The sequence below is a fragment of the Equus quagga genome, chromosome 17 (genome assembly GCF_021613505.1).
Source record: "Equus quagga isolate Etosha38 chromosome 17, UCLA_HA_Equagga_1.0, whole genome shotgun sequence".
Lineage (NCBI taxonomy): Eukaryota > Metazoa > Chordata > Mammalia > Perissodactyla > Equidae > Equus > Equus quagga.
The window spans coordinates 56,831,893-56,859,515 of NC_060283.1; the positions used below are offsets into that span (position 1 = coordinate 56,831,893).

At 34.7% G+C, this 27,623-nt stretch overlaps 1 protein-coding gene across 4 annotated transcripts in view; it reads left to right on the plus strand.

Moving 5' to 3' along the window:
- The window catches only part of ERBB4 (erb-b2 receptor tyrosine kinase 4), a 1,114,677-nt gene that overhangs the window by 786,013 nt on the left and 301,041 nt on the right, over positions 1–27,623 (plus strand). For all 4 annotated transcript variants that reach the window (XM_046644934.1, XM_046644936.1, XM_046644933.1 and 1 more), the window contains exons 6-12: positions 1,430–1,548; positions 4,224–4,365; positions 8,364–8,477; positions 9,725–9,851; positions 16,730–16,803; positions 19,382–19,472; positions 21,421–21,620. In XM_046644934.1, coding sequence (XP_046500890.1) covers positions 1,430–1,548; positions 4,224–4,365; positions 8,364–8,477; positions 9,725–9,851; positions 16,730–16,803; positions 19,382–19,472; positions 21,421–21,620 — 867 coding nt within the window. The remainder of the gene's footprint in view (positions 1–1,429; positions 1,549–4,223; positions 4,366–8,363; positions 8,478–9,724; positions 9,852–16,729; positions 16,804–19,381; positions 19,473–21,420; positions 21,621–27,623) is intronic.

Here is a 27,623-nt window from a genome sequence, read left to right on the forward strand (position 1 = left end):
TTGATAATATTTTTAGGTATGAGAGGTGATGGTGAGGGGAAAGGAGAAATAGAAAACACACCCCAGATTTTTAGCTGAGCTACTGGATGTATAGTGCTACTAATCATTGAGATATCGGAACAAAGAAAAAAGATATCCTCACTGGTGGAGGTAGGAAAGCAAGTTACATTCCATTTTGTACACCCTGGGGTAACTAAATGGGATTTCTGTAGACGGATGGAAACACATGCTGCAGCTCAATTGATAATTCAGATGTGGATGTCATCTACCTATAAGTAGTATGCAAAGTAGAGGATGGGTGATTTCATCCAGATGTGAGCCCATAGCCCATAGAAAATTGTCAAGATCAACTCTGGGGAATACTAATGTTTAAGGAGCGGAATCTCACTCTAGTAACAGTGAAGGAAGTTTTGGAGAACTAGTCAAAGACACGGGAAGAAACAAGGCTCAAGTGGAAACACAAAAACCAAGAAGCAATATGCTGCATAGCCTGTAAAATTCATTTCTCTATTTTTTTCAAAATATCTCTGGAATAAGTGAGATAAGCAGAATTGTGTCCCTCAACACTATAGTTTTGATGCCCAGTCTATAGCATTGCTTTCATTAAAGCGTACCTTGATATGATGCTGTTAGCTTAGAATGAAGGACATTATAAGAAAAGACCAATGATGCTTTTTGTTGTGTTTGCTATGTATGTGTTTTCATCTTCCCTCCCTCTTTCTCTTTCTTTCTTTCTGCTTTTTCTTTCTTTCTTTCTTTCCTTCCTTCCTTCCTTCCTTCTTTCTTTCTTTCTTTCCTTCCTCCTTTATTTCTTTCTTTCTCTCTCTCTTTTATGTCGCTCCATTCCTTACATAGGTCCTTCTATTTGAGAAATTTTGGTAGAAAATTTATTTAAATCTCAGGAATAGAAACAATTGTGCTATTACAGATCAGTTTATCTATCTCTATATAATATGAATCACATAAAACATAATGTGAATCATGTAAGAGTTTATATTTCCTTTTTACATTGACTACTAAAAATCTTGGATTCATTTCTGGGGACACATTCTGCTGTAGGACCTTACCGTGCACATTGTGAATTGACGTCTCTGCTGGCTCCATCTCTCCCAACCTGCCGAAATGCCTCATTCAGTTATTTCAAATTTGATTCTTTTCTGCTAAATCGTATGATTTTTATACAGCACTATAAGTATTTGCTGGAAGAAGAAAGAATATAAAAACAAATTTATGTGTTAATTTTGAAGGTTTTTCTACAGTCATTTTGATCTGTTGCAGACTGCATTCAGTAAATGTTTGCTAAATTGAATGAGTGGTGGGTGGAGTAAATTGGTATTCCAGAGCTCAGCTTTTCTCAGCTACTCCAAATCACCTTAGAAGTTTCTCTTGGTGGCTGACTTTGATCGAGGCCCATCTCTGTCTTCTGCAGTGACAAGGACAGTGTGTGCAGAACAATGTGATGGCAGGTGCTACGGACCCTACGTCAGTGACTGCTGTCATCGAGAATGTGCTGGGGGCTGCTCGGGACCCAAGGACACCGACTGCTTTGTGAGTCTGGGAGCTCTCCTCTTACTCTCTTGGTCGCACTCCTCAACCCTTATTTGACTCAGCCGCATTGAATCTTTAACATCATATTAAAAGAAGATCAAGTCTAACGGTTTCAGGATTAAGAAAGCTGCTCTGCCTTCCTAGAAGTCTTTCCCTCACTGAGTGTCTATTGATTAACTAGGGTTGTTCTGTTCTACTACAAGAATTAAGTCTTTCTGATGTAATTTATGTTGCAAGTGAGACACTGAAGAATGTGAGGGAACATATTGAGATAGCGCTTTAAAAGCTAATAACATTCTTCCAAAATTTACAGTAATTACCTGTTTTCTGTTGTTACATCATTGAGTCTTTTGAGTGGGGGCACTTACAATTATTTCTTGAATATAAATTTCAAGATTATAGCAGATAAATTTATGAATTTAACTGTTTTTCGGTGTATATTGTTTGCAAGCTAATATTATTTAAAATTTATAAGATTTATAATTGCATGTTTTAAGAAATTTACATGCTAATCTGTGTGATTTTTATTTTAGAAGAGGACACTTTTACTTCCTTAAAATTAACATTTGTAGCTTCTTGGGGGCTCTTCTTAATTACATTTTGATATCCCTGATACCATTCTTTCTGTTCTTTTGAATACATACAAGCAACTCTGTGAGCGGTAGTTAATGTAATTTCATATACATGGAATATTATTTCATTTTAAGCTAAAAATCATAAAATAAGAAATTGTTTTTGTTGTTAAAAGTGAACATAAGAATCTATTTTCTTTTTTCCCTTTTCAAATATCCAGAAACTACACGCATATTTAGAATTGAGTAATTTTTTTCAAATTGGCACTTAATTCCAAAAATAGGCAAAATATAAATTATGGCTATTATGGTATGGATAGTAATATCCTAATGTCATAGGAAACTTAACTTGTCTACCTTGATACTATAGGGAAACAAAAGTATGTATTGCAGAAGTGAATAGGGAGGAAGAAAATAAAATAAAAATGTTAAACATTCCAGGAAGATGCTCAGCAGCTCTTGAACTGAGACCCTTCTCTTGCCAATCACCAGACCTGGGATGGAAGCTTGATTTGGAGGATACTGAACGGGTGTTGTGTTAACAATTCCAAAACAATAACAACAGTAAACACCAACATAGCCATAACTTTCTCTTAGCTTTTCACTGCATTTTTTTCACGGTTCCGTTATTATGATAGAGTGCTGAGTGAGCTTCAGAATTCTCATTTCATTACTTCTATGGAATGGGCCAGTGATTCCACTTTGGCATTTGGTTCAGAATGTTCAAGAATGCCAGACCGAGGCCTTGGTGTAAGTTGTGTTGTTTTGTACGCTGTCTGGATGGTAAATTTGTTTTATTCCTCTGCCTTGCATTCCTTTGTTGCCAAGAAATCTGTGTACAACACTGCAGAAAGTATGTTAGTAAAGCAATTATGAGGGCACATGAAGTTTTGTAGTCATAAATTAAAACTTTCTGAGTTTTCTAGGTTGGTTTTTAATATGTTCTTCCTCGAAGTGTCATCGTGGTGAATAATGTGTCATCAGTGAGTCTCGCTCTGATTATGTCTCTGTAGACCATCACCAGGGAATTGTCATGTTTGTGACAAAGTACTTACTAACATAACAATTGATGAAGAAAATGTTTTGAGGAAACGGAATAAATTAATGCTTATTAATAACCATACATACAATTTATGAAGAAATGTAAAATATAGCTTGAGTTCACATTAGCTTGCCTTCCAAAGCCCAAATTATTTCTATGAAGGTTTAATTTTTTAATTCTGAGAATTAGTTCATCTATTCTTTCGTTAATCATCTGTTTTTATGTATTTATACATATGTTCTATTTTTATATCAAATGCTTAACTCTCAGGTGGAACAATTGTTTTTAATTCTCCTCAAATGCATTTGAAAATATTAACAAGGTGGGACTCAATACAAATGTATAAGTCAGAAGAAACTAATTGTTTTAGTTGAACTTAGGAGCTTTTACTTAATGGTGTGGCGTTATGAAAAAGACCATCCAGGAAATGGCATCATATTATTTAAATACGGACTAACTATGGGCGCTTCTTTACATTTGGATATTACACAGCCTACATTTACAACTGACCAGTCTCCTGCCAGAGCCTTTTCTTTGAGTCCAGTTTAAATGGCCAGCATGGTGTTGTCTCCTTGTACAATGGTGATGATTGACTTAACCATGTAACATAAATCACTGAACTCTCCAAACGCCAGCTTAAGGAAAGTCTAGCCTACAGAATTTGGGATTTAGTTGTCAGTACCAGACTCTAAGACTAAACACAAACCCTTTGAATAAGTGTGAGCTTAAATGATTCTTCACCATTAGCTAACTTTATATTTTAAACCAATTCTGTTTACAAATTAGTGGATAGATTCTAAGCAAATCGAACATCAATAACTATAGATAGTATATTTACACACATTGTTAAAGTAGTCTTGTAAAATTTTGGAGGGCTTAAACAAATTTTGACTTAAAAAATAAACACTAACAATGACAAAATTATCAAATTTTGCAGTTTTTATAAAATTGATGAATATCAAGTAAAAAACAACCTTTTCACAAAACTGTTGCGTCAGTGTTCCTTTAACAAGCATGAGGAAAGTTATCTTCAAATGAAATTGGTATTTGCTGTGTTACAGGCCTGCATGAATTTCAATGACAGTGGAGCATGTGTTACTCAGTGTCCCCAAACTTTTGTCTACAATCCAACCACCTTTCAGTTGGAGCATAACTTCAATGCAAAGTACACGTATGGAGCATTTTGTGTCAAGAAGTGCCCACGTAAGTAACAGGATAAGAATAGCCAAATTAATTAGACCGTCAGTTAAAAACAAAAGAATTTCATGTAAATTTATTATAATTTGAAACTTGTAACAATAATGATGAATTCCTTGGGTGTGGGTACTATCGCTATCATTTCACAAATAACTAAATTAAAATTCAAAAACTAAAGTGAGTAGTCCAAAGTCTCAGCAAAAGAGTAGCATGTTTGAGGTTAGAGTTCAGCGTCATTGACTTCTAAAGTCACCATTTTCACTACACCTCCACGTTTTTGCACATGATGCTGTCTCCCAGAAAAGTGATTAAAGTCGCGGCAAACTATGTAATGAGTGAGGTCTTTTTCTGATAACAATGAATTTTTACCTAAAATTATTTCTGATTACTTATTTGTAATAGAATACATAGCATTAGAGTTTTAATATCACATCTAATCTTAAACAAGAACGATAGATATGAAAGCAATGTTAAGGTCTTTACCAAATTGATAACTTTTCCTGGGGATTCAAAGTGACCAGCTTAACTTTCATCAAGAATTCAGTACAATATATGTCTTGATGTTTGCTCAAGTCAGTTTCTTTGCTTGGAGTGGTCAATGTTTTCCTATTGAAAAGGCTGGAAAAATTCACTACATTCATCTACATACTCATTTAAAAGAAGGCTTTACAGCCTACAGAATACAGATACTATGGTTTTCTTCTTTTTGTGCATAGGATGGAGTAGGAAGTGTAAGGGACGTGGGATTAGAGTGGATATGAGTTCTGGCTTTGCCAACCTATAAGTCATGTGATTTTAAATTAACTATTTAGTTTTCTGTTTCCTCCTCTTTAAGATGTGGATGGTAATAATCACATCTCCATTCTCTTTTTCCCAGAGTCATAGGGAGTAAGGATCAGAGGGATAGTATATACAAACAAGTCTTTGAAAACAATGGCAATTGTAATCATTATTATTAAATATATTTATATATTTACTTATATAAATATAAACTATGCATATAAATATGTAAATAAATATAAATTTAACGTGCCTGTGAATTAGCATTTTAAAGTCACAGGCACACTAACTCTAGGATGTTAAGGACTTTTTCATCATAAACACTTGGATGTGCAAACATATTTTTTCTTCTTTTTTTGAGAAAGATAAGCCCTCAGCTAACGTCCGCTGCCAATCATCTTCTTTTTGCTGAGGAGGATTGGCCCTGAGCCAACATCTGTGCCCATCTTCCTCTATTTTATATGTGGGACACCTGCCACAGCATGACTTGATAAGCGATGCTAGGTCCGCTCCCAGGATCTGAACCTGAGTACCTCAGGCCACTGAAGTGGAATGTGCGAACTTAACTGCTGTGCCACCGGGCCAGCCCACAAACATATGTTTTTGATCTAATAACCTCTTGTCTAAAGTTACCCTGTATCCCACCAGCTGCTACCCTTGCAAAACAGGGGACTTGAAAGTATGGAAGGATGGGGCTCAATGATGACATTTTTCCTTTTCTTAGATAAATATCCTCCTACTCTACTATCTTCAAATTATGGTGACTTATCCCAAAGACAATCAAAACTGGTTTTATTTTAGATTTTTGGTGCTTTCCCTTTTATTCAAGGCCTGAGGTTGAGGCCCAGGGGTTGAGCTGGAGTGGAAGAAGGGCCAGGAAAGTGAACTACGTCCCCTTTCCTTTACTCTGGTCCTTACAGTGGCTCATCTGAAGGCTCTGGGGTCCTACGTGTGGCAAGTACCTAACACTGGGAGCGGCTGTGTGATATTGCATGTCTAGTTACTTTACACATGGTAACTCACAAACTTCCATCCTTGCTTTACTTTAGGCCTATCAAATTATAGATTAATTTAAAGAACGTCAGTATTTACCTATGTAAAATTCAAATCTTTGATGGGCCTTGCTCATAACGCATGATTTGCTAAACTGTAGCTATCTTGGAAAAGCATAGACATTTAGCCTCTAGATACTGATCTACAATCCCTAATCCAGAATTCTGGAATTAAAAAACTCCAAACAACAGATATTTTTTGAAACTCATTTGGCTGCAAAACCTGAACCTAACTAATATGAGGCTATGTTTAATCTTTATTTATTCCACTTAGCATAAATTGTTGCAAAAATGAGAAAGTGTTTAAATATGAAGTATTCCTAAAGACCTTGCAGAAAAGGTGGCTCTGTAATATACAGTATATGCACCTGTTGCAGGTTGGGTTCCCCTGAGACTGAGATTAAGTTGTTAAGGAGTGTTCTCAGAATCAAGACCTGTGGAGGAGGGAAAGGAAGCAGGATCAGGCTGCAACGTAGTCTAAACAAAGTGCCTCCTTTGTGGTAGACACCCTCTGGTGGAATACAAAGATCTTCACACTTTGTGCCCACTCCCACAGATTCATGTATATCCCTCTACCCCAGACTCCCTTCAATCTCAGATTTTCCAGTATTTCTTCTCCCAGGGCAAGCCAGTGCTCATGAGTCCATTATATTCGTAGCTCAGGTCACTTCCACACAAAGTAAATGATTATTTGCACTACCCAGAACTATGCCCACTGGTAGGATTTTTCCCTGCCACTCTCCTTCAAGTCCACTCCTGAGTGAGGCTGCAGGGCAGCTGCCATCCATTTTCAACTGCTTGCACCCACATGCCAAGCTTAATTTTTGTCTCCTCTTTCAGCTTGTCACAAGCACCCTCTCTCGGCCCCCCATGCAGCAAGATGTATGAGCTGAGTGAGAAGTGCCAGCACGATGGTGTATGACATGGGGGTCTGGACCACCTGCTTATGCAGCTCACTTATGCCTCTGCCCCTGTGCACATCCAATCCCAAATGCACTGCTTCTGTCTTACAGTGGATTTCTCTTGGACCTGCGCAACATTATGACATCATGTTTCTAATAAAATCTTGTTGGTGATGGGCAATTCTGCCTACAAGGTCAATCAGTGACCCATAGTTAAGTGTTCTATCTTTACCAGGACCCAGAAACATGTTAGAAGATGTTTGTTAAATGGTTATAATCTATGCTTCGGATGGCCTGGCTTAGATCTAGAATCCTAGAGGTCTCTGATATGATTTTCCAGTTAGGACTTGCCATAACTCCACATGGCATATTTTCTCAACACAGATACTTCCAGTATCATAGATCCTCTTGGGTTTATAACCCAAGTAGCAGAATTTCTTGCACCCCAGCCTGGACTGCGCCACATGCCTTTCCTGCTCTGGGCCCCTTCAAGGCTGGAAGCCTTCCATACCACTGAATATTGGGCCAGAAGCAGTATTCCCAGACATGGAAGGATGCTGCCTGCAAAACCCAAAGTGGTCTAGAAGGTATTATGTTTTCCCTTTATTCCAGGATGCTCTAGATGCAATAATTTGTCCTTTTTTGGGGAGGGAATATCCTGGAATATTCCAGATCCCTGGACTCCCAAACATTTCACCAATCTATCAGGTAACTAGATGTCACTAGTTTATTTAGTATACCTTTCCTAAAGTACTGCCCTTTCAAATTTCATTTTGTTTCTTCTTGAAAAACTTTGGGATGGTTTCTATGGCACTCCACGGATAGACAGAATCTAGTAAACATTTCCTCCTGGATATGAAGTGCACTTTCTTGATCTAAGGCAGTTTAACTTGAGCTTCATGTAATGGGAAGTATTTTTAGACTTCAAACTTGCATCATGCCATGAAATGAAGTGGAACTACTGAAAAATCATAAACTAAATGTCACGTAGTTTCCTAAGACTATAAAATAAATTCCCTCTATTTTGGGGGCAATTCAGGATGTGGAGCAGTAGTCAAGCAAGTACGTTGTTAATAGTCACTGCCACTGGATTTGAATGTCAATGTTGTAGATGCGATTTCAGGTCGAGATATTTAGACAGAGAATTGTTTTAGGGGAAAAGACATATATACTATCAATGATGGTAATCATTTTCAAAGCCTAAAATATCTTGTTTTAAATTTGTTTGCTGAACATCAGTATCATTACTAATTTTACCTTGTTTTGTCAGATAACTTTGTGGTCGATTCCAGTTCTTGTGTGCGTGCCTGTCCTAGTTCCAAGATGGAAGTAGAAGAAAATGGTATTAAAATGTGTAAACCTTGCACTGATATTTGCCCAAAAGGTGAGTGATAGCTGAGATTATTTTAGCCAGAACAGGGGCCTCTACCAAGGTTTTTCTTTCACCTTTTAATGGGCTGACTAAGTTAGTCTCTCGGGACACAGCTCTCGTACCACCAAATCTTCCCACGCACACTTTTCTATGACTTTGAACAGTTCCCCAAAGTATCAATTGTTGTAACAGTGTGTATTATTGGTTTTGAATGATATATACTAAAAGGATCCAGATAATACTCAGAGTTAACTTTGATAGGGACTAAAAAATAAAGTTGCATTTCATCCTATAGGTAGCGAATCTTAGAAGCTATGCGGAACAGTTCACATGATTGTTTTAGCATCAAGAACACATCTTAGTTGCTTGCCACTGTGTGCATAATGATCTGCTATGCATGAAAGATGACACAAAGAGACATGCAACGTGACATTTATTTCCAGGTCTAAAAAATGTTTTGAAAGATAAGATACATGAAATGACAACATTTACCGTGTGTTAAATAAATGTTGCAGATAATTCATATTATAGAATTTTAGTGGAAGAAGAAATCGCTCCAGCTAGGGTGCTCAAATCCCTTGCTGGAATGAAGCTTAAATTGAGCAGGATGAAAGTGGCCTAATTTTTCCAAACGTTATTAAGCTTTCCAAGGCATCAAAGAGTGCCTGTAAAAACGGTGAACTTTAGAGTTACTTTTGGACTCTTTCTCCACACACACGTATACATTTTTGCTTGTTTGTTTTTTAAGTGGAGCCTTCAGAGAGCACAGGTAATACTCAATTTAACTATGAATATTTGAATGGCTCTTGATTCTGGTTACCACTCACATCAGTAGGACTCTGTTTAACATCTATTCTTAATTAGACTGGTGTGTTTAAAACCACAGGTTGCAGACCATCATTAGGCTATGAAATTATTTTACTAAAGTGACCAGTGTTTAAAATTATTAAAAATGATATTTTAGGATGGATTTTAAAATAGGTGATTTTTTTGTAGTCAGGGTATGTAAGTGTTGCGTATGCACACTGGGTCCTGTTATAAAATGTAATTCTTACAAATCATAGTCACTAGACTAAAATGCAAGGACAGTATTTTAAAGCACGCCCAGTAGTAAATGTTGCGTGAAAGAATTATTATTTTATTTGTTAGAAAATTTATGTCTTATGATGAATTTTTTTCATTTTTATAATGAAAATGCAATGATTTATGGACTGAAAAACAGTTTTTCAACTCCCTGACTGTGAGTCTCGTTTCTACAGCTTGCGATGGCATTGGCACGGGATCACTGCTGTCAGCTCAGACTGTGGATTCCAGTAACATTGACAAATTCATAAACTGCACCAAAATCAATGGGAATTTGATCTTCCTTGTCACTGGTATTCATGGGTCAGTATTAAATTTTTGTAGAATATTATTTTACGAAGTCTAAACAAAACTGAAGAGATTCTTTAGCTTTGTCTGTTTGGTTCCTTTTGACCGAGAAAAGTTCTGTTCTATATAAATGCTTTTCTCCAACAAAATCAAATGCCAGATTTCACCAGCAGTGATCATAAACCAAAGTTTTGGGATACATCCAGCTTATGAGTTTGGTGCCTAATTAGCTTTGAAAATATAACTTCATAGATAAGCTACAACGTATTTGTAAGACATTCTTCTTAAATCTATAGATTTCAGCAAGCTTGACCTTTTTTTAGGTCTGTTTAGGGAGAGAATATCGATGAGTGAAATGGGGAATTCAAATTCCTAACTGATTAGTTCAAGACAACATATATTAATATTCCTTTAAAAATGTATCTCACAGAAAACAAATCAGTAAGCTCACATTTTCCTGAGCTTTCAGGAATTCTCTTTTTCCTAATGTATCTTTTTCTCTTTTTTCTTAGATTGGGAAGTTAGTACTCTTATAAAAGATCTACTTAATGAATTTAATTTTAGCAGTGAAAATTGTAACACTCTCTGGGCTATTTCATTACAGAACCACCCACTGATTTTAACTGGGAAAATGACCAAGTTTGTATGCTTTCAATCGCAATACAAATGTCAATATTTTTAATTCATATTTTATTTATTTGTCTATATTACTACTTAATCCCTAAATATTAGTGCTACAGGCTACAGATAAAGAATATCACTCACAAATTTCAACTCAAAATCTTACTTTAAATTTATATCACATCATTTCTAGCAGCAAAATAATTTAACACATTGTGAATAAATATGTACAGATAAAAACAGTAAGAGAAATAGAACAAAGTGTTTCTTTCCATTCAAATAAATTACTGTAGGTCTTATTGCATTAAGCATTTCTTTATTTTAAAATGAAGCTTTTAATGTGGGTCTATACCAGATATTATAATATGTATTCACTTTCTGTCCCAGATATGTCATATTTGGCCCAAGAAGTGTTTTATTTTTTAAATAAGGTCAAGATTTCAAACTTCTCTTTAGAAATATGTGGACTTGGTTGCTCTTAACCTACATTCTTACATGGCAACAATATGTTGGAGCTGGATAGTACTAACCATTTTGAGATGGGACATATTCAATTGAATTTAGCATAGTCCCCTCTGCTCCTCTGAATCCTTCACATTGCTGTCTTCAACTTCTTGGCCCCATCAGGTAGGAGAAGTGTCTCTATGTAATTTAACTCATATATAACATTTAGCAGAACAATATATCCACATTTTAACTATTTTAAAATGAAATATCATCGTTAATGAAAGATCATATCATGTTAACACTATATTCTGAAAAATAAGAAGACATAGCCACTTGATTCACATTGCCTGGTTCTACATGGATGTAGTCAATGAATTGGCCTCAAATCCATCAGTGTGTGGAAAAATTTGAAAACACAGTCTCATGAATTTCACTAGATGAGTGCTTTTCATCCCAATCAGACCCAACATCCATCTTTTAAATATTAAGCATTTTAACACTCCCTGTTCAATGCTGAAATCAAAATCATAGATAAGATAGCCTACTTATATACATAATTTTATAAAGTCATTATAATTCTCCAGTTGTAATTTAAAGAAGAAACAAGAAAAGTAATGCATAATGTTACAATACATTAAAATATGTATTGATAGGAAAATGCCCAGCTTCTACTTACTTGTAATGAAAGTTAGGATTTATAAGAAATAAAACAACTCATTCTGTGCAAGAAGTGCAGGGAAATAAGTTTTATTGAAATAGAGGCAACATGTCTACAGAATTACTGACAAATACTAGCAACTATGAAGTCTGTGCACATGAGGTCCTAAATTGAGTGGGACATTTTAAGGCTGTTCAAGACATGAGGCGATCCTTTGCTGTGAAAGACATTTCACTTCCTTGGTTTGGGATTACTAAAGCCTGTAGTATCCCTCAGTCTCTGTTACAACTGAAACACCTCTGCAAGTGCCCCAGCCTCCCTTTAGTGGAGCGGTACTGCCCCCACTGAGGACCACTGCAAGAACTTTGTGCCAGTAGAAGGATTATGAACCAACAAAAGCAACCTGCTGATGGTTAATCTTTTTTTGTGTGACAAAGATTCGCCTTGGGCTAACATCTGTGCCAATCTTCCTCTTTTTGCTTGGGGAAGATTCACTTTGAGCCAACATGTGTGCCAATCTTCCTGTATTTCGTATGTGGGTTGCTGTCACAGCATGGGCACTGATGAGCAGTGTAGGTCTGCACCAGGAACCAAGCATGGGCCGCCAAAGCAGCGCATGCCAAAATTAACCACTAGACCACAGGGCCAGCCCCTGGTTAACCTTCTTATAGATAAAGCACAGGTGGGAAGGTTTGTAAAAGAGCTGGCTTAGTGTGGTTCAGAATAGTTATTTTAGTCCTGGTTCATTATGGAACATATTTATCAAAACTCTAGATTTGTACTAATTATAAAATGGTTTTACATCTTCTCCTTCAGCTAAGGCCTAGAATAGGGGAAATATTAATAAATAAATGCAAAAACAGAAAGCAGGTATTTCAAGGTATAAAAATATATTGTGCAATAAGGACCATACATTCACGAGTTTATGAGAAGAATCATTACAAAACATTAGACTTTCAAGGAGATCAACCTTGCTAATTCGTCCAGTTGAAAAGTGACTAACAGAAAGATCAACTCAGATGGATGAAAATAGAAAGGTAAACCAAGCTTCTCTTAAAAATGAGAATTAGATTTTCTCCTTGAGTAACTTGATCCAGACTAGACTGGAGTTTGATTTGAGGCCCCACCATGGACAATCCGCATTGAGTTGGGGGGCTTCCATTACATGTCAAACACGCCATTTCCACAATGTAAAGTTGAGAACTGAATTAATAATAAATACCTACTTCCTCTGGTTGTTGTGGGGATTAAAAACAAAAAATGTTTTTAAGTGTTCAGCCAAATACTTGGAATACAGTGAAACCTTAATAAAATGGTATAAAAAAGAAAGAGTTGGGGCAAGGAGTGAGGCAGAGGGAGAGAGAGAGAAAGAGAGAGAGAGAGGGTAGGGAGGACAGAGAGGGAGAGGGAGAGAAAGAATCAAAAGTAACAAAAATAAAAAAAAATCCCCCAAAACAAAAAAAATTTAAAAAAAGAAAACAGCAAAGCAGGAGGAGAAGACAGTGCAAAAGAAAATCTTAATATATGTCTCGTTTTTAGCACAGCATATAGTGCAACAGATATTATTTTATAGACTATTAGAAACCAAATAAAGGCAAAGTTACTTTCATGACAATATTTTCTTTATGATAAATCATACTTAGTTCAGAAGATTTTTATTTATTCTCTATTATAGCACTTAAACTCAGAATATTTAAATGTTAACATGATAATTAATATTATTGTGTCCCAAGCAAAATATATAAGGCATTTCCCAGAACAAAGATATAAGTAAAATATGGTATGTTCCTCATTCCTAGTCTCACACTAGCATGAAACGTGTATTCTAAGCCTCTCCCTTTCATCTTTGGAAAGTATTAACAGACAGTTAACTCACTAGGCCTGAGACATGTATGCATAGGCATATGTGTATTCACGTATGTAATCTGTGTGTGTGCACGTGTATGAAGAGGGAGAGATTTTAAAGGTGAATAATATGGAGTATTATAAAGAAAAAACTTCTAGTCAATTAAAGAAATGTTTATTTCGCTTCATTCCCATACCCTCAATCTTCTACTAACTAGTTTTTATTAGGATGTGTGGTTTGATTAAAATAGCTGAGGTATTTCTTTAAACTCAATAGAAAGGCAAAATTCATAATTAAATGAGATTATACTTTTCAAAAACAAGTTTCTGCAAAAAAATAAATTTGCTGTCAATTTGTCAATTAAAATTTTAATGAATAAAAGAGCTCAAGGAAGTTAATTGACGTGTTCGGTATATAGCACAATAGTGCCTTTGCCAGAAATAGACTGGACACTCTTATTTCCTTATTTAGAATGGGAACTGCCCTTAAAACTGAGTGTTTAGGGTTATCTTCAGCAATAATCCTCTTTCACATCTTGTCGTGTTTGACATTGTTCATGTCGGTGTTCTTAGAGCAACAAAACGCTCACAATATAAGCACGTTCATGCTGTCACAATGAGACACCCACAGCAAAGTGCTTAGATGATAGATAATGGAAAAGAGATAATGGGTTTGGTGAAAAAATAGAGTGATTTCAATGGAATTGTAAAAACATGTTTCTCCTCCTTTATCCTGAGCTTTATTTTGGATCACCAAACACAATAACAGGGTGAACAGAATGTTCTTTCTCATGGCTCTGAATTGAGCTAGGGAAGTTCGAGCTTTTAAAGTATTGTGGATTTCAAGTGGCTGTAGGATGAAACTCCCTAGAGGTACTTTGAAGGCAGTAAGTGAGATTCTGTCAACTTATTTTATTAGAGTCCTGAATCTCTAAAATTAAGCATATAAAATTTCTGTGGTCCACTGTCCAGAATTCATTTCATTCCTGGCAACCTGGAAGTGTTCTCAGTAAACGTTTGGACAGACCCTATTAGTGTGGGCTTGCCCTGAATTTTGAGTGTTTTTCAATAAAGCCAGAATATTTGATTATGTGATCAGAGCTGTTCTCTACACTGTTTTTCTTCAAAGAACAAATGTTGAAAGCTCATCCTACTACTGCAATGCTGATATTTCTTCTGCATACAAAAGCCTTTGCACATTAAAAAATGATAACAACAAGAGTTTTCCCACGTGGTGAACTTAATTTTTTGGCTTCATATTCATCAAAGGCGTAATTATTCATTCTATGTATCTTCAATTATAAATAGAGCAAGTTTGCCAGCACATTTAATTTAGACTTTAAGCTTTTGAGAGATACTCATGTCACGTTAAAAAAAAATCTTAATTGTGTATGAGTGAATTACAGGGAAACTTTTTCTATTTTACAGTGGCGAAATCCACTAATTTTTTTTTTTTTTTTGAGGAAGATTAGCTCTGAGCTAACTGCTGCCAATCCTCTTTTTGCTGAGGAAGACTGGCCCTGAGCTAACATCCGTGCCCATCTTCCTCTACTTTATATGTGGGATGCCAACCACAGCATGGCTTGCCAAGCAGTGCCATGTCCCCACACCTAGGATCCGAACCAGCGAACCCCAGGCCACTGAAGTGGAACGTGCACACTTAACGGCTGCGCCACCCGGCCGGCCCCTGGGGAAACTTTTTTACAGTGTTTCTCCAAGCCTTCTATAGCACTCCAGGTTAAACTAGTAGGATATTGAATAGATTACACTGCTTAGTTTGAAATGGTAATTTAATCAAGCAAAGATTTTTTTTCTTTAAAGATAAACGTTGGTTCACAGTACAGAAGAATATGCTGATGAACCAAGTTGACAGAGCCAGTCCAAGGTGGTTCCAGAGATCAAGGTGGCTGGAACTAACAGTCTTCTCAAGGCTCTAATGCTGGGATGAATAGATGCCAATGGACTCAGCCTCAGATTCCCATGAGATAGGGTGTATGCCTATCTGTTTGGCAGGAGACTGTGGAGCACCTTGACTGACAGCCCTATTAAAACTACATCCGATGGATCACTGTATCCTAGTGGTTATTCCCATACAAAAAAGAAGGTTTTCAAAGACTGGTAAAACAACAGATGTCCACAGCAAGGATTCCTACAGGTGGATACATGCTTCTCAAAAGGCCTCAGTTCATTGTTCTTGGAAGGTTTGATTTCTCTTAGAGAAGTGGCCGATGAATAGAATTTAGTTTTTCTCTGAAGGGCATATACTAATAGGAGGTCTCTACTTGCCCAGAATAGCACAGAATGTCTTTTAAAGTAATAAAACTTTTCAAAAAATATTACATATTCTTTAAAAGAATGAAAAGTATTACTTGAACTATTGAGAAATGTTTGATATTATGTTTATGTTTGGCTTAATATTCAAGTATGTAATTATTTTGTATGATCAGTATGTTATACATGAAAAATAATTTTCTTAAGATGAAAAACTCTGAAAAAATTCCGTTAGATATTTGATTTTAAAAGATGGTTTATGTTCATTTTTGAAAAGACAGGGCATCTACATAGCAATAACATTAATTATAAAAATATGTTTATGCATTAGGAGATGGTATCTTTAATAATCTCCAGAATTTACAACACCTTTTGAGTATTATTAAATTTGTTGTAAATTTTGTTTTCAAATGTTAGTATGATTCATATAGATGGAAGCAAATAAATCCTATGTTACAAAAGTGAGTATAAATAAAGCAGAAACAAGATTACTCTAAATAATCCATATAAAGAGTAACATTCATACAATATTATGAATATTGTGAAAATCTGCTAATAGATAAATGTGAAGATAGAGCAAAAGAAAATTGATTTCATGTGCTTGTTTTTATCCTTTCTATGAAATTACAGATGCTCTTAGCAATTTAGAATGGTTTGAGCTGACCAAAAGGCAATTATTCTCACCATAAAATAATTTATTTGCAGGGTATATTTTCCTCAGTAAGAATAAACTTTTAAAGGCAAAATAAAATAAAATGACTCATAAATAGAATTGCTATATTTGTAGTTTCTTTAGGATAGTCAAACTGAACTATTCCTCTACATCTGGAATAGCCTTTGATGAATTCATATTGTGTGTTGTCAAAAATATCCTCAAAGCACATTTTAATCTCCCTCCACATCTATCATAGAAAAATTTGGACAAGACATTGCTAACCTTCCTATTGCTAATTAAAATTCAGTTTGAATGAAGTAACTGTTGTTACAATTTTCATATTTTCACCACTGTATCTAATCTTCTATTTGGCTGCATCTCTTCTTGATTCTCTAGGGACCCTTACAATGCAATTGAAGCCATAGACCCAGAGAAACTGAATGTCTTTCGGACCGTCCGAGAGATAACAGGTAATTTTTAAAGTGTGATTTTTGTGCTATGAACTATGTGAATTTTAGTGTTTTCTTGAAAATATTACACAATGTTGGAATCAGCAACTCATTTTCAAAGCAAATTCTAGTTTTTAAAATGCATGTCACTTTAAATGATGAGTGTCTTTACTCCTTAGAATTTGTACATGTTTTGAAAGCCCACAGAACATTTTTTTTCTTACTCTTTTCTTATTGCAGTAACAGTGGTTTATAACATTATATAAATTTCAGGTGTACATAATCATAGATTTCTATTTCTGTGTCGATTACATCATGTTCACCACCCAAGACTAATTACAATCCATCTCCACACACATGTGCCTAATCCCTCTTTTGCCCTCCCCCATTACCCTCTGGTAACCACAGACCCAATCTCTGTTTCTATGTGTTTGTTTGTCACTGTTTTTATCTTCTGCTTGTGAGTGAGATCATACTGCATTTGACTTTCTCCCTCTGACTTATTTCACTTAGCATAATACCCTCAAGGTCCATCTATGTTGTCACAAATGGCTGGATTTCATCATTTGTTATGGCTGAGTAGTATTCCATCGTATATAAATACCAGATCTTCTTTATCCATCCATCCCTTGATGGGCACCTAGGTTGCTTCCAAGTCTTGACTATTGAGTATAATGCTGCAATGAACAGAGGCGTGCATGTATCTTTATGCATTTGTGTTTTCAAGTTCTTTGGATGAATAGCCAGCAGTGGAATAGCTGGATCATATGGTAGATCTATTCTTAATTTTCTGAGGACACTCCATACTGCTTTCCATAGTGGCTGCACCAATTTGCACTCCCACCAGCACTGAAGAAGGGTTGCCTTCTCTCCACATCCTCTCCAACATTTGTTGTTTCCTGTCTTGTTTATTATAGCCATTCTGACCAGAGTGAGGTGATATCTCATTGTAGTTTTGATTTGCATTTCCCTGATAGCCAATGATGTTGAATATCTTTTCATGTACCTGTTGGCCATATGTATATCTTCTTTGGAGATATGTCTGTTCAGATCTTTTGCCCGTTTTTTAAGTGGGTTGTTAGTTTTTTGTTGTTGGGATGTATGTGTTCTTTATGTATTTGGGATATTAACCCCTTATCAGGTATATGGCTTGCAAATATCTTCTCCCAGTTCTTAGGTTGTCTTTTTGTTATGTTGATGGTTTCCTTTGCTGTGCTGAAGCTTTTTAGTTTGATGTAGTCTCATTTGTTTATTTTTTCTTTTGTTTCCCTTTCCTGATCAGACATGGTACTTGAAAATATGCTCCTAAAACCGATGTCAAAGAACATACTACCTATGTTTTCTTCTAGAAGTTTAATGGTTCCAGATCTAACATTCAAGTCTTTAATCCACTTTGAGTTAATTTTTGTGTATGGTGTGAGATAATGGTCTGCTTTTATTCTTTTGCATGTGGCTGTCCAGTTTTCCCACCACCATTTATTGAAAAATCTCTCCTTTCTCCATTGTATGCTCTTGGCTCCCCTGTCTAAAATTAGCTGTCCATAGATATGTGGGTTTATTTCTGGGCTCTTGACTCTGTTCCATTGATCAGTGTGTCTGTTTTTGTGCCAGTACCATGCTGTTTTTGTTACCATATCTTTGTAGTATATTTTGAAGTCAAGGATTGTGATGCTTCCAGCTTTGCTCTTTTTTGGGGGGGTTGCTTTGGCTATTTGGGGTCTTTTGTTGTTCCATATAAATTTGAGGATTCTTTCTTCTTTTTCTGTGAAAAATGTTGTTGGAACTTTGATAGTGATTGCATTAAATCTGTAGACTGCTTTAGGAAGTACGGGCATTTTAACTATGTTAATTCTTCCAATCAAAGAGCACGAAAGCCTGCAGAATTTAAAAAATTAAATTTCCCTGAAATTTTGACGTTACTGTTTTTGCAAGTGTCAACTGATCTTTGAACCCATGTTTTTCTATTTACTTTTTCATAAGAAGCTCTATTGAGCATGCGTAACATGTAGCATTCATTTAGCACATATTATTGAGCCCTGAATATATTCAGGACTGTTATTGTAGGTGGTATGGGGACCATAAACATGCATCAGACATGTATTTGCTATCAAAGAATGTAAAATCAAATGAGGAGTGTTAGATTTGTCTGTAAATGCCTTAGAGTGCAAGGTAGACAACTGATGTCATAAGTGTACAGATAAAGTGCTAAAGGACTTCAGAGAAATTGAAACTATATTTTTTTCTTTATCTAGACTAAATACTTTTGCTTTTAGAAGAATGAATCAAATTAAGAATCATTTAAATCTTAGCATATACAGTTATATGATTCCATATATCTGAGAAACATAGATTCTTAGTGCTCATTATCTTGATCTTCATTATCTACTGAACATTGTAGCCCAGAAACTTTGAGCAAGACACTCAATCTTGGAAGAAGAAATATGAGCTAGAATGGTTCAAAAATAGGATCTTCACTGCCCTTTCCTACCTCCTGCCTTTCAATATATTTTCACCATATTTCAAGAATGATCAGTGTTAAACACTGTAACTAAGACAATGATATTCTGAGATTTTTTTTTGCTACCCTTATCTTTTGTAGGTTTCTTGAACATACAGTCATGGCCCCCAAACATGACCGACTTCAGTGTTTTTTCTAACCTGGTGACCATTGGTGGAAGAGTACTCTACAGGTATGTACACATGTTCAAAGCTGCAGGTCTTCCAGATTTCAGGAGTTAGAACCTTGTGTACATTACGTCAAACCCATCAGCCTCATTGATTTACTGATTTCAGAAATATTGGGTTTCCACTTTTAATTCCAAAAGTAAGCTCAATGAAAAATATCCCTAGTTCTTCTTTAAAATATACAAAATGCACAGTCTGATTTTTCAACCGCCTATCACTTAAAGTAATGTCAGTGTTTTGCAGATATGGAATGCGTGATGTGAACCATAAAAGTGAAGCTTCTTTTTGAGCTGTGTTATCATAATTAAAAGATGGAGTTGGATGACTTGGCAATGGCTTAGGTGTGTGGGATACAAATGCTGTTTGATCAGGAGGCTCTCATTTTATCTCTGGTGCTATCATTTGAACAACACATCGTGGGGCTGATGTTTTAAGAATTAGTCAACCACCTTACATCATTGCGGGTTAATATTGGACAGAAATGTTAGGGCTCAGAAGGACACTGTTCTAAAGTTCCAAGGTTGATATTTTTTATTCATATAAAAGAAAATATGGGTTAATATTTTTAAGGCATTGCTTTATTTTATTTCAGATTTCATCTATATGAAATTCTTATTTATGGACAGTTAAAAGTTGATTTATGTACACAGATTTTGATTTAATTTTTCTGCCTAAATGTAAAAGATGCCTAAAATCAATACTGTCATCAAATATTCTCTAACAATATTTCACAGATAGTCCATTGAATTTTGCTGTTAACACGGGTATATTTGTAAGAGGTTTTAAAATGTAAAGGGGAAAGATGCTTAATAAAAAAGGATAGTTGAGAGATACAATCTATTCAAGTGCCATATGCAGCCAACTTTTACTAACCATTGGACAAATTGTTATAAATCTGTGATGGCATTATTATGTTCACACTGTAATTAATAACTCAATGTGGTTACCACGGGGGCAAATTTTGAGAGAATGAATTAGACCTCAGTTGAGTACAGACACACATGCAAACACATAAGTTATATATATATATATGTATACATAGAGTTCTCCATGTGTTTATATATATAACATATGGAAAACAATCTGAGTATTAAGAGCAAAGAATATTTAGATTTATAATTGAAATAAAAGGGGACAGCTTTGATCTACAAAATGTAAAATAATGTTCATTAGTTGATTGGAATGTGCAAAACACATTTATTCTTTAGAGAATGGAAAAGGAATTTAATTACAGAATGTGGACTATGTTGAAATAGAAATAATTTCCTTGAAATGATAATTTGCTTCCAGTGTAGTTGTTATTTAACTTTTAGAGATGCTTTCCCCAGTTGTTCAAGCCTTCTGAGTATTGTTTAAAATTTTAGTTTAATTTCATTCTTTTTAAAATTTTTAATATCTCTTATCCTTACTTATACATTCCTCAACTATTACAATGACACTTTGGTTTCTGAGATATAAATGAAAGCTAAATATACATATCATTCTCTGCAATATTTACCCTCTGAAAGCATGTCTAGATCTATTAAACAATTAGAGTAGAATTAACATCTTACTTTGGGTAGATGAACACTCATTCCATAAACATTTATTTAGTTGTTTAGTCTTAATTCAGAATTCCATCCTTGAGGAACTTAAATTTTGTGAAGTAGCAAGGAAGCAGTAAGCAGATATGTCAGTGGTAAATGTATAGATGGGGTTAGCGAGATCATTAATATCCATACCTCTAAAAAATGAACATTTTCCTTTTTAGAGTCAAATGATTCCTTTTAAAACTTTCATTATATAGCATGTAAAGAAATAGTCTCAGCACAGATTTGTTGATTGAATCTCTTTTTATGCTCTATTAACATTATTTTTGGAGTAAGGTGTAACATCCTTATTTTATTTCAAGAATGCCTATCATGGTGAGAAAATACTTATCACTGTTCCATTTTCTCCCTCCCTTCTCTTTAGTGGCCTCTCCTTGCTTATCCTCAAGCAACAGGGCATCACTTCTCTCCAATTCCAGTCCCTGAAGGAAATCAGTGCAGGAAACATCTATATTACAGACAACAGCAACCTGTGCTATTATCACACCATTAACTGGACAACACTCTTCAGCACTATCAACCAAAGAATAGTTATCCGGGACAACAGGAAAGCTGAAAACTGTAGTAAGTACATTGCCGGGACATTAAAACATGGAAACTTTAAAACAGTTCCCCTGTTCTACTTTGCAACAAAGAGTTAAAAACAACAGTGGGTCAGAATTGTTGCCCTCTTTTTCTCAACCCTCAAAAAGGGTTGGTATAAAATAATCACAAAAGATGCCTTTTATAACATATTACATGTTTTTATAATATATTACATGTTTGCAAATCTTGCCTAGTCACAAGAACCCTCCTGTGGAGAGTTATTTTCAATAGATGTGTTAAGTGGATCCTGGGAATCTAAACGTTTAATAAGCATCCTGGGTAATTCCTTGGATCCAATCAGTTTGTGGAAATCCATGCTATCGAGTGTCCTCTTTGCTTTTTGTTTTCAGTGAATTTGATAACATAGAATATTTGCCATTGTGGGTGGTGGAGAAAACATAGACGTTCTTCTGAAATGTGTAAAAAATGCTGTTCATGGAGTTTTCTGTTCAAGAAGAAAGTTCGTTTCATAAATTCATTTCTATAGACATGTCACTCTCTCTTTTTTCATTCACTTTGCTACTTATTGATCCCCTCTTTCACTTCTTTGTTACTCAGAAGCAGACAATGTTTTTGTGGGTACATGACGATGCCTTTTCCATCTTGTGCTGTGACATTCCAATGATGAATACTTACTTCTTCCCTGTTTTTCTACTGAGTACTACTCTCATAATCCTACAAGTGCCGCTACCATGTCTGACTGACTGATAAACATCAGATAAAAAGGCTCAGAATTCAAGCAATCTGTTTAGAAATGCATATTCTTGTTGTGGTCATGATGAGACAATCGTTTTTAAAAGTCACATCCTCTAAGAAACATTTTGCTCTCAGGATATCGTCTTACATCTTTGATCTCACCATTGGAACAACAAGGCTATCCATACATAATAACTGAGTTTATTTTTTGCACATATGAATGAAGAGAAGAGGACATTTTTAAAAAATATAAATTCTTAATGATTTAAGCTTACTAATAGGCAGTCAGTGAATTAATTTATTTATGAATACTTTACCTTGTTCCAGAAAGGGGTTAAGGCAGCTCAAGCTAGCATATTTCCATAAAATATATCTTACAATTTGTGAAGAGCTCACATGTTAGCTGTTTGGGATCCTTAAAAATATTTTTCAGAAAAAAATAGATCTATTGCAACATGAGGTTCCTGGTTTGAGTGCACTTGAGTTCTTATACATTCTTCTGTTCCACATAGAGTCAAGAAATATAAAATCTTATTATGTATCAAAAAATGCATGTTCACCCTAGTGAGAGTTATCCTTCCATTTACCTTGGATTATTTCTGATTCCTGACAGAAAACTTGCTTTTCTTTTTCTCTAATACTTAAGCTTCTTACCCCACATTACTATGTCTGTTTTTGTACACGTCCCAGGCAAAGTATTTTATTCGTGAAAGTAAAATAGAATCTTCTTCAACACTATTTTATAAATATTTCCCTTTGTCAAGGTTCTACTCTTCTTTTCTTCTATTTCTTTCAAAAACCAAGCCAAAACAATACTACTACCTTTCAAAGATAATATTTAACTATGAAGACAAAAATATCTAAAGAAAAATAAAAGAAACAAAGAAAAATGTTCCTCTTTGACCAATTTATCATTTTACAAGCCCCACAACCATTTACTTCTTTTATCCTTCGTAAAGCTGAATACAAAAGCATATGGGAAAAACAAAAGGCAAAAAGAAATTAAATGTAAAAAAGCAAGATAAGAAAAATTTCTGTAATGATTCCATATCTCTTTACTCCAAAACCAAAAGCAAATAAATAATAATAACCATAAACTAAAAATTTAACATATTCTTCAATTTTCAGTGTTATGCCTTTTGGACTAAATTTAGCCATTTTTCAGACTGTGAACGTATTTCTTGTTCTGTGCACTTAGAGTTGGCTTTGCAGTTTGGGGAAGAAATGAAGCAGTTAGGAGAAACACAGTTTTGTGGTGCTATAGTATAAAATTAAGCATATCCTTTTTCATTTTTAACATCTTAGAATAAACAATTTTTGCATGAAATCCATTTATCAAAATTTGGATTTCGGTCTCGAGTGCATTGGATCCTGCATTTGCAGAAATGTAATTACCCTGTAAACTTGGCCTCAGAGGTGATGCTGCCATTAAGGAGCCTACAATGGTTGCCCACATATGATTAAAGCCTTTTTATCATCCACAATATTATCTGCAAATGGGAAAACTTAAATATTTGCTTCATTTTGTGTACTGTAAATATTGCATTTTCAGATATTCTTTCTTAATATAGCATGCACATACAAGATATGGACAAACACACATATTCACTGCAAGACATATGCATACACAAACACACAGCATGCATGTGTGTATGCATATGCACACACAGCACATACATTTGTACACATCCCTGGAACGCGTACCCATGCATACACACACACACACACACAACCCAGTCACCATAAAATACTCTGATCTAAATCTAAGCATTGACTTGGTAAGTTAAAAGAAAAGGCAGCCTTGATTTTAATGGTGTTTTTTGGAGTTCAACATGATATAAAACAGTAATGACAATAAAAGGAAAACTTCACCTTATCTATAAAGGGTGACAGTGGCTTGAGCAATCTTACTCTTTTAAGTCAAAAATTTCAAAGCAGACTTTATGGTTTGAAGAGATTGAAGTTGAGAGAAACTCCAGGACATGAAAAGCTAGTGCACTTCCTGCCTCCTTCATTTATACGTTATAGTATGAACAAAACGGCAGTGCTGGTTGGAAGGAGTTTTAGGGTAGGTTTATAAAAGTATTTGAAATTTCTTAAATATTTAAGCGCAAACTTTTAACACTGCAATATAAACAGTGAGGAGATAAATATTACATCAATCTTTCAGAATCTAAGTTACATTAGAGCTCAGGCATCTCTGTCTAAATTTGTGCCTATATACTTAAATCTAGAATAAAAGAGAAACTAAATTCATAATTAACTTTTCAAAATGGAAATATATTTATTTTCTAATTGTAATTGTACCTTTATTATTGTTAGAAATAAAAAAATTGAAACATATAAAAATAATATAATTTTTGTGCATAAATATTATATACACATAGATGTATATAATGAAACATAATTTCATATATAAACAGGATCATACCATGTGTATCTAAATACTGTTTAGCAATCTATGTCTTCTACTTAACGTATTATGAACATCTTCCATGCCAGTGTATAGAGCTCTTCCTTATTCATTTTATAAGTTGTATACAAAAATGTTTATTAAACAAGTGCCATGTTAATGGTAAATTAGCTTCTTTTCTCTTTCTCTATTTTTCCTCCTGGTGTACTGTGAATCCTAGTTCATGAAGATTTTCCTCTGTGCAGTTATTTCCTTAGGCTGAGGAGTTTGAAGGGGAGTTTCTGTGCAAATGAGGTTATATATAATAAATTTTGATATCTATTGAACATCATCATCTTTCAAAAATACTGGATCAGTTTAACCTAAACTGTTTAAATCTAAGCAATGTTTGATAAGGAATATTTTCCACCACTCTTTGCAACACTGGATATTAAATATGGTTTTAAATTTTGGTGATCAAAATATGAAAAAGGTCTTTTAAATTTAGATTCTTTTGGTTGACATTGAGCCTCTTTTTATGTGTCAACTGATCATTGACATTTCATTTCTCATAAGTTACTTAGTCATGAGCTTTATCCAGTTTCGATCTGAGAGTTGGTCCTTCCTTCTGGATGTAAAAGAGCTCATCACAAATGAAAGACGTTAAGTTGTTGTCTTTTAAGTTTGTTATGAATAACTTTCCCTCTTATAGGTAATTTTTAAACTTTTCTTCTTTTGATAAATAAACATTTTGTTTCTTATCTGGTTAAGTGGATGGATTTTTCATGTTTATGATTGTGATATAGTCTTAGTCCTTTTCATCCAGTAGTACTTTAAAAACTATATTGAAAATTTTAATCCATCTGGAAGTTTTGGTATAGCATACATTTTTTTGAATCTTCAGTTGATTAGGATATTGATCAAACATGATTTATTGAATAATCTATCTCTCCTCACTGATTTTAGATGTCTTCCCTATTTCAACTAAATAGCAAAAAAAGTGCCAGACTCTGTCTCTCAATCTATATAATTTAATTTAATCTTCACTACCCCCCGTGAAATATAATTATCCCCATTTTGCAGATGAGTATGCAGATGTTCAGAAAGTTGCATAATATTTCCAAAGTTTGGGGCTATTAAAAATCATATTCAGAATTCAAATACTTTGTCTGATTTCAAAATCTATCATCTTCATTGCACCACTATTCTTCCCAAAATAAAGAGAAAGAGATTGATTTTCATAAGAAAACCTGCTGATTTACTGAAGCATGCCTTATATAGCATTATGTTCAAGAGCACACTCTGGAGCCAAATGGCCTGGATTTTAATCCCAGCAAAACTATTTACTAGATGTTTGACCTTTGATAAGCTATTTAATATCTCTGTACCTCAGTTTTATCATTTGTAAAATGGAATTAATAATAGTACTCACTTCATTGAATGCTTGGCTCAAACTAAGTGCTAGCTATTATTATTATTATACAATTATGATCTTTTTAATTAAAAATAGATTATAGGGGCCAGCCTTGTGGCTTGGCGGTTGAGTTTGCACACTCTGCTTCAGCCACCTAGGGTTCACGGGTTCGGATCCCGAGTGTGGACCTACATACTGCTCATCAAGCCATGCTGTGGCAGTGTCCCATACATAAAATAGAAGGAGATTGCCACAGATGTTAGCTCAGGACCTATCTTCCTTACCAAAAACATAATAATAATAAAATAAAAATAAATAAATAAAAATATATTATAAAGTATATGCACACGTATACTCACATTATGTGATGTGAAGGTACAATATTTAACTTTTGCTTAGTGAAAAATTCCTTCTTGGGGAACAAAAAAGGAAGGAGAAATATGGCGCACTCTCTTTTTATAAGCAGAAGAAAAATTCGCATTATCAAGATGGTGAATTATAAATTTTCAAGCAGCACATCAACCAGTGGTAGACATGGAAGAAACAAGAGTAGTTATTAATAGGAGCCTAGACATTGAAGAACTTAAAAATGATTTTCTGAGATTTTAAAAGATTAAAAAAGTCTATGCTTGAGACTCCCCTAAATAGATTTTTCCATTTTACCTTCTAATTAAAATATTTAAGATTGGATTTATGATAAAGTAACAGACATTGATTTACAAAAATACCCATGAAATACGAATTTTAGGTTAGTGGTTGCAGAGACAAATATTTGGTGATGGAGAATACATTTTTTTATATAAAGACTATAAAAAGAATATAAGCTTTTATATTTATCTGTGATTTTTATGTTCCTCAAGTTTGATAGTAGAAAACTTCGCCTCACTTAACGTGAATCTAAAAAAGGGAATTGCAAAACTGTAGTTAATTGCTAATAACTGGACCCTCTGGATGGCATCATGATCCAATTTTAAGATGAGCCACTGCACGTCAAGAATTTAATTGGAATAAAGAATTGTTGAGTAAGGAATAGAGGATGTCTAACACCCATGGAGAATAAAACAATGTTTGCCTAATACATTATTTTATTTGTTTTTCTCTGATGACAGTGACAATAACTACAAAATAGTAAGCATTTTACGTTTTATAACATCACAAGGAATTTTGATTTTCTATAAAATCACTACAATTGATATTGCCATCATTTTCATCTCTAAGGTGTTGTATATTATAGAAAAATACATTTGATTATAAATTAAGGCTTACCTTGTTGTAAGAAGATATTGTTACAGTCACAGATTTTCTTACTTTCTCTCAGTCTATATTCTCACCTTTGATTTGTGTGCTCCTGGTCCAGCCCATACTCTCCTGGCTGAACGTGCATTTCCATACAAAGTGCTTCCAGGTTAGAGGGATCATCCTTTGGGACTCATAGCCAATCTTCACTTAGAAATATATGAACTTTGCTACATTTTCAGTA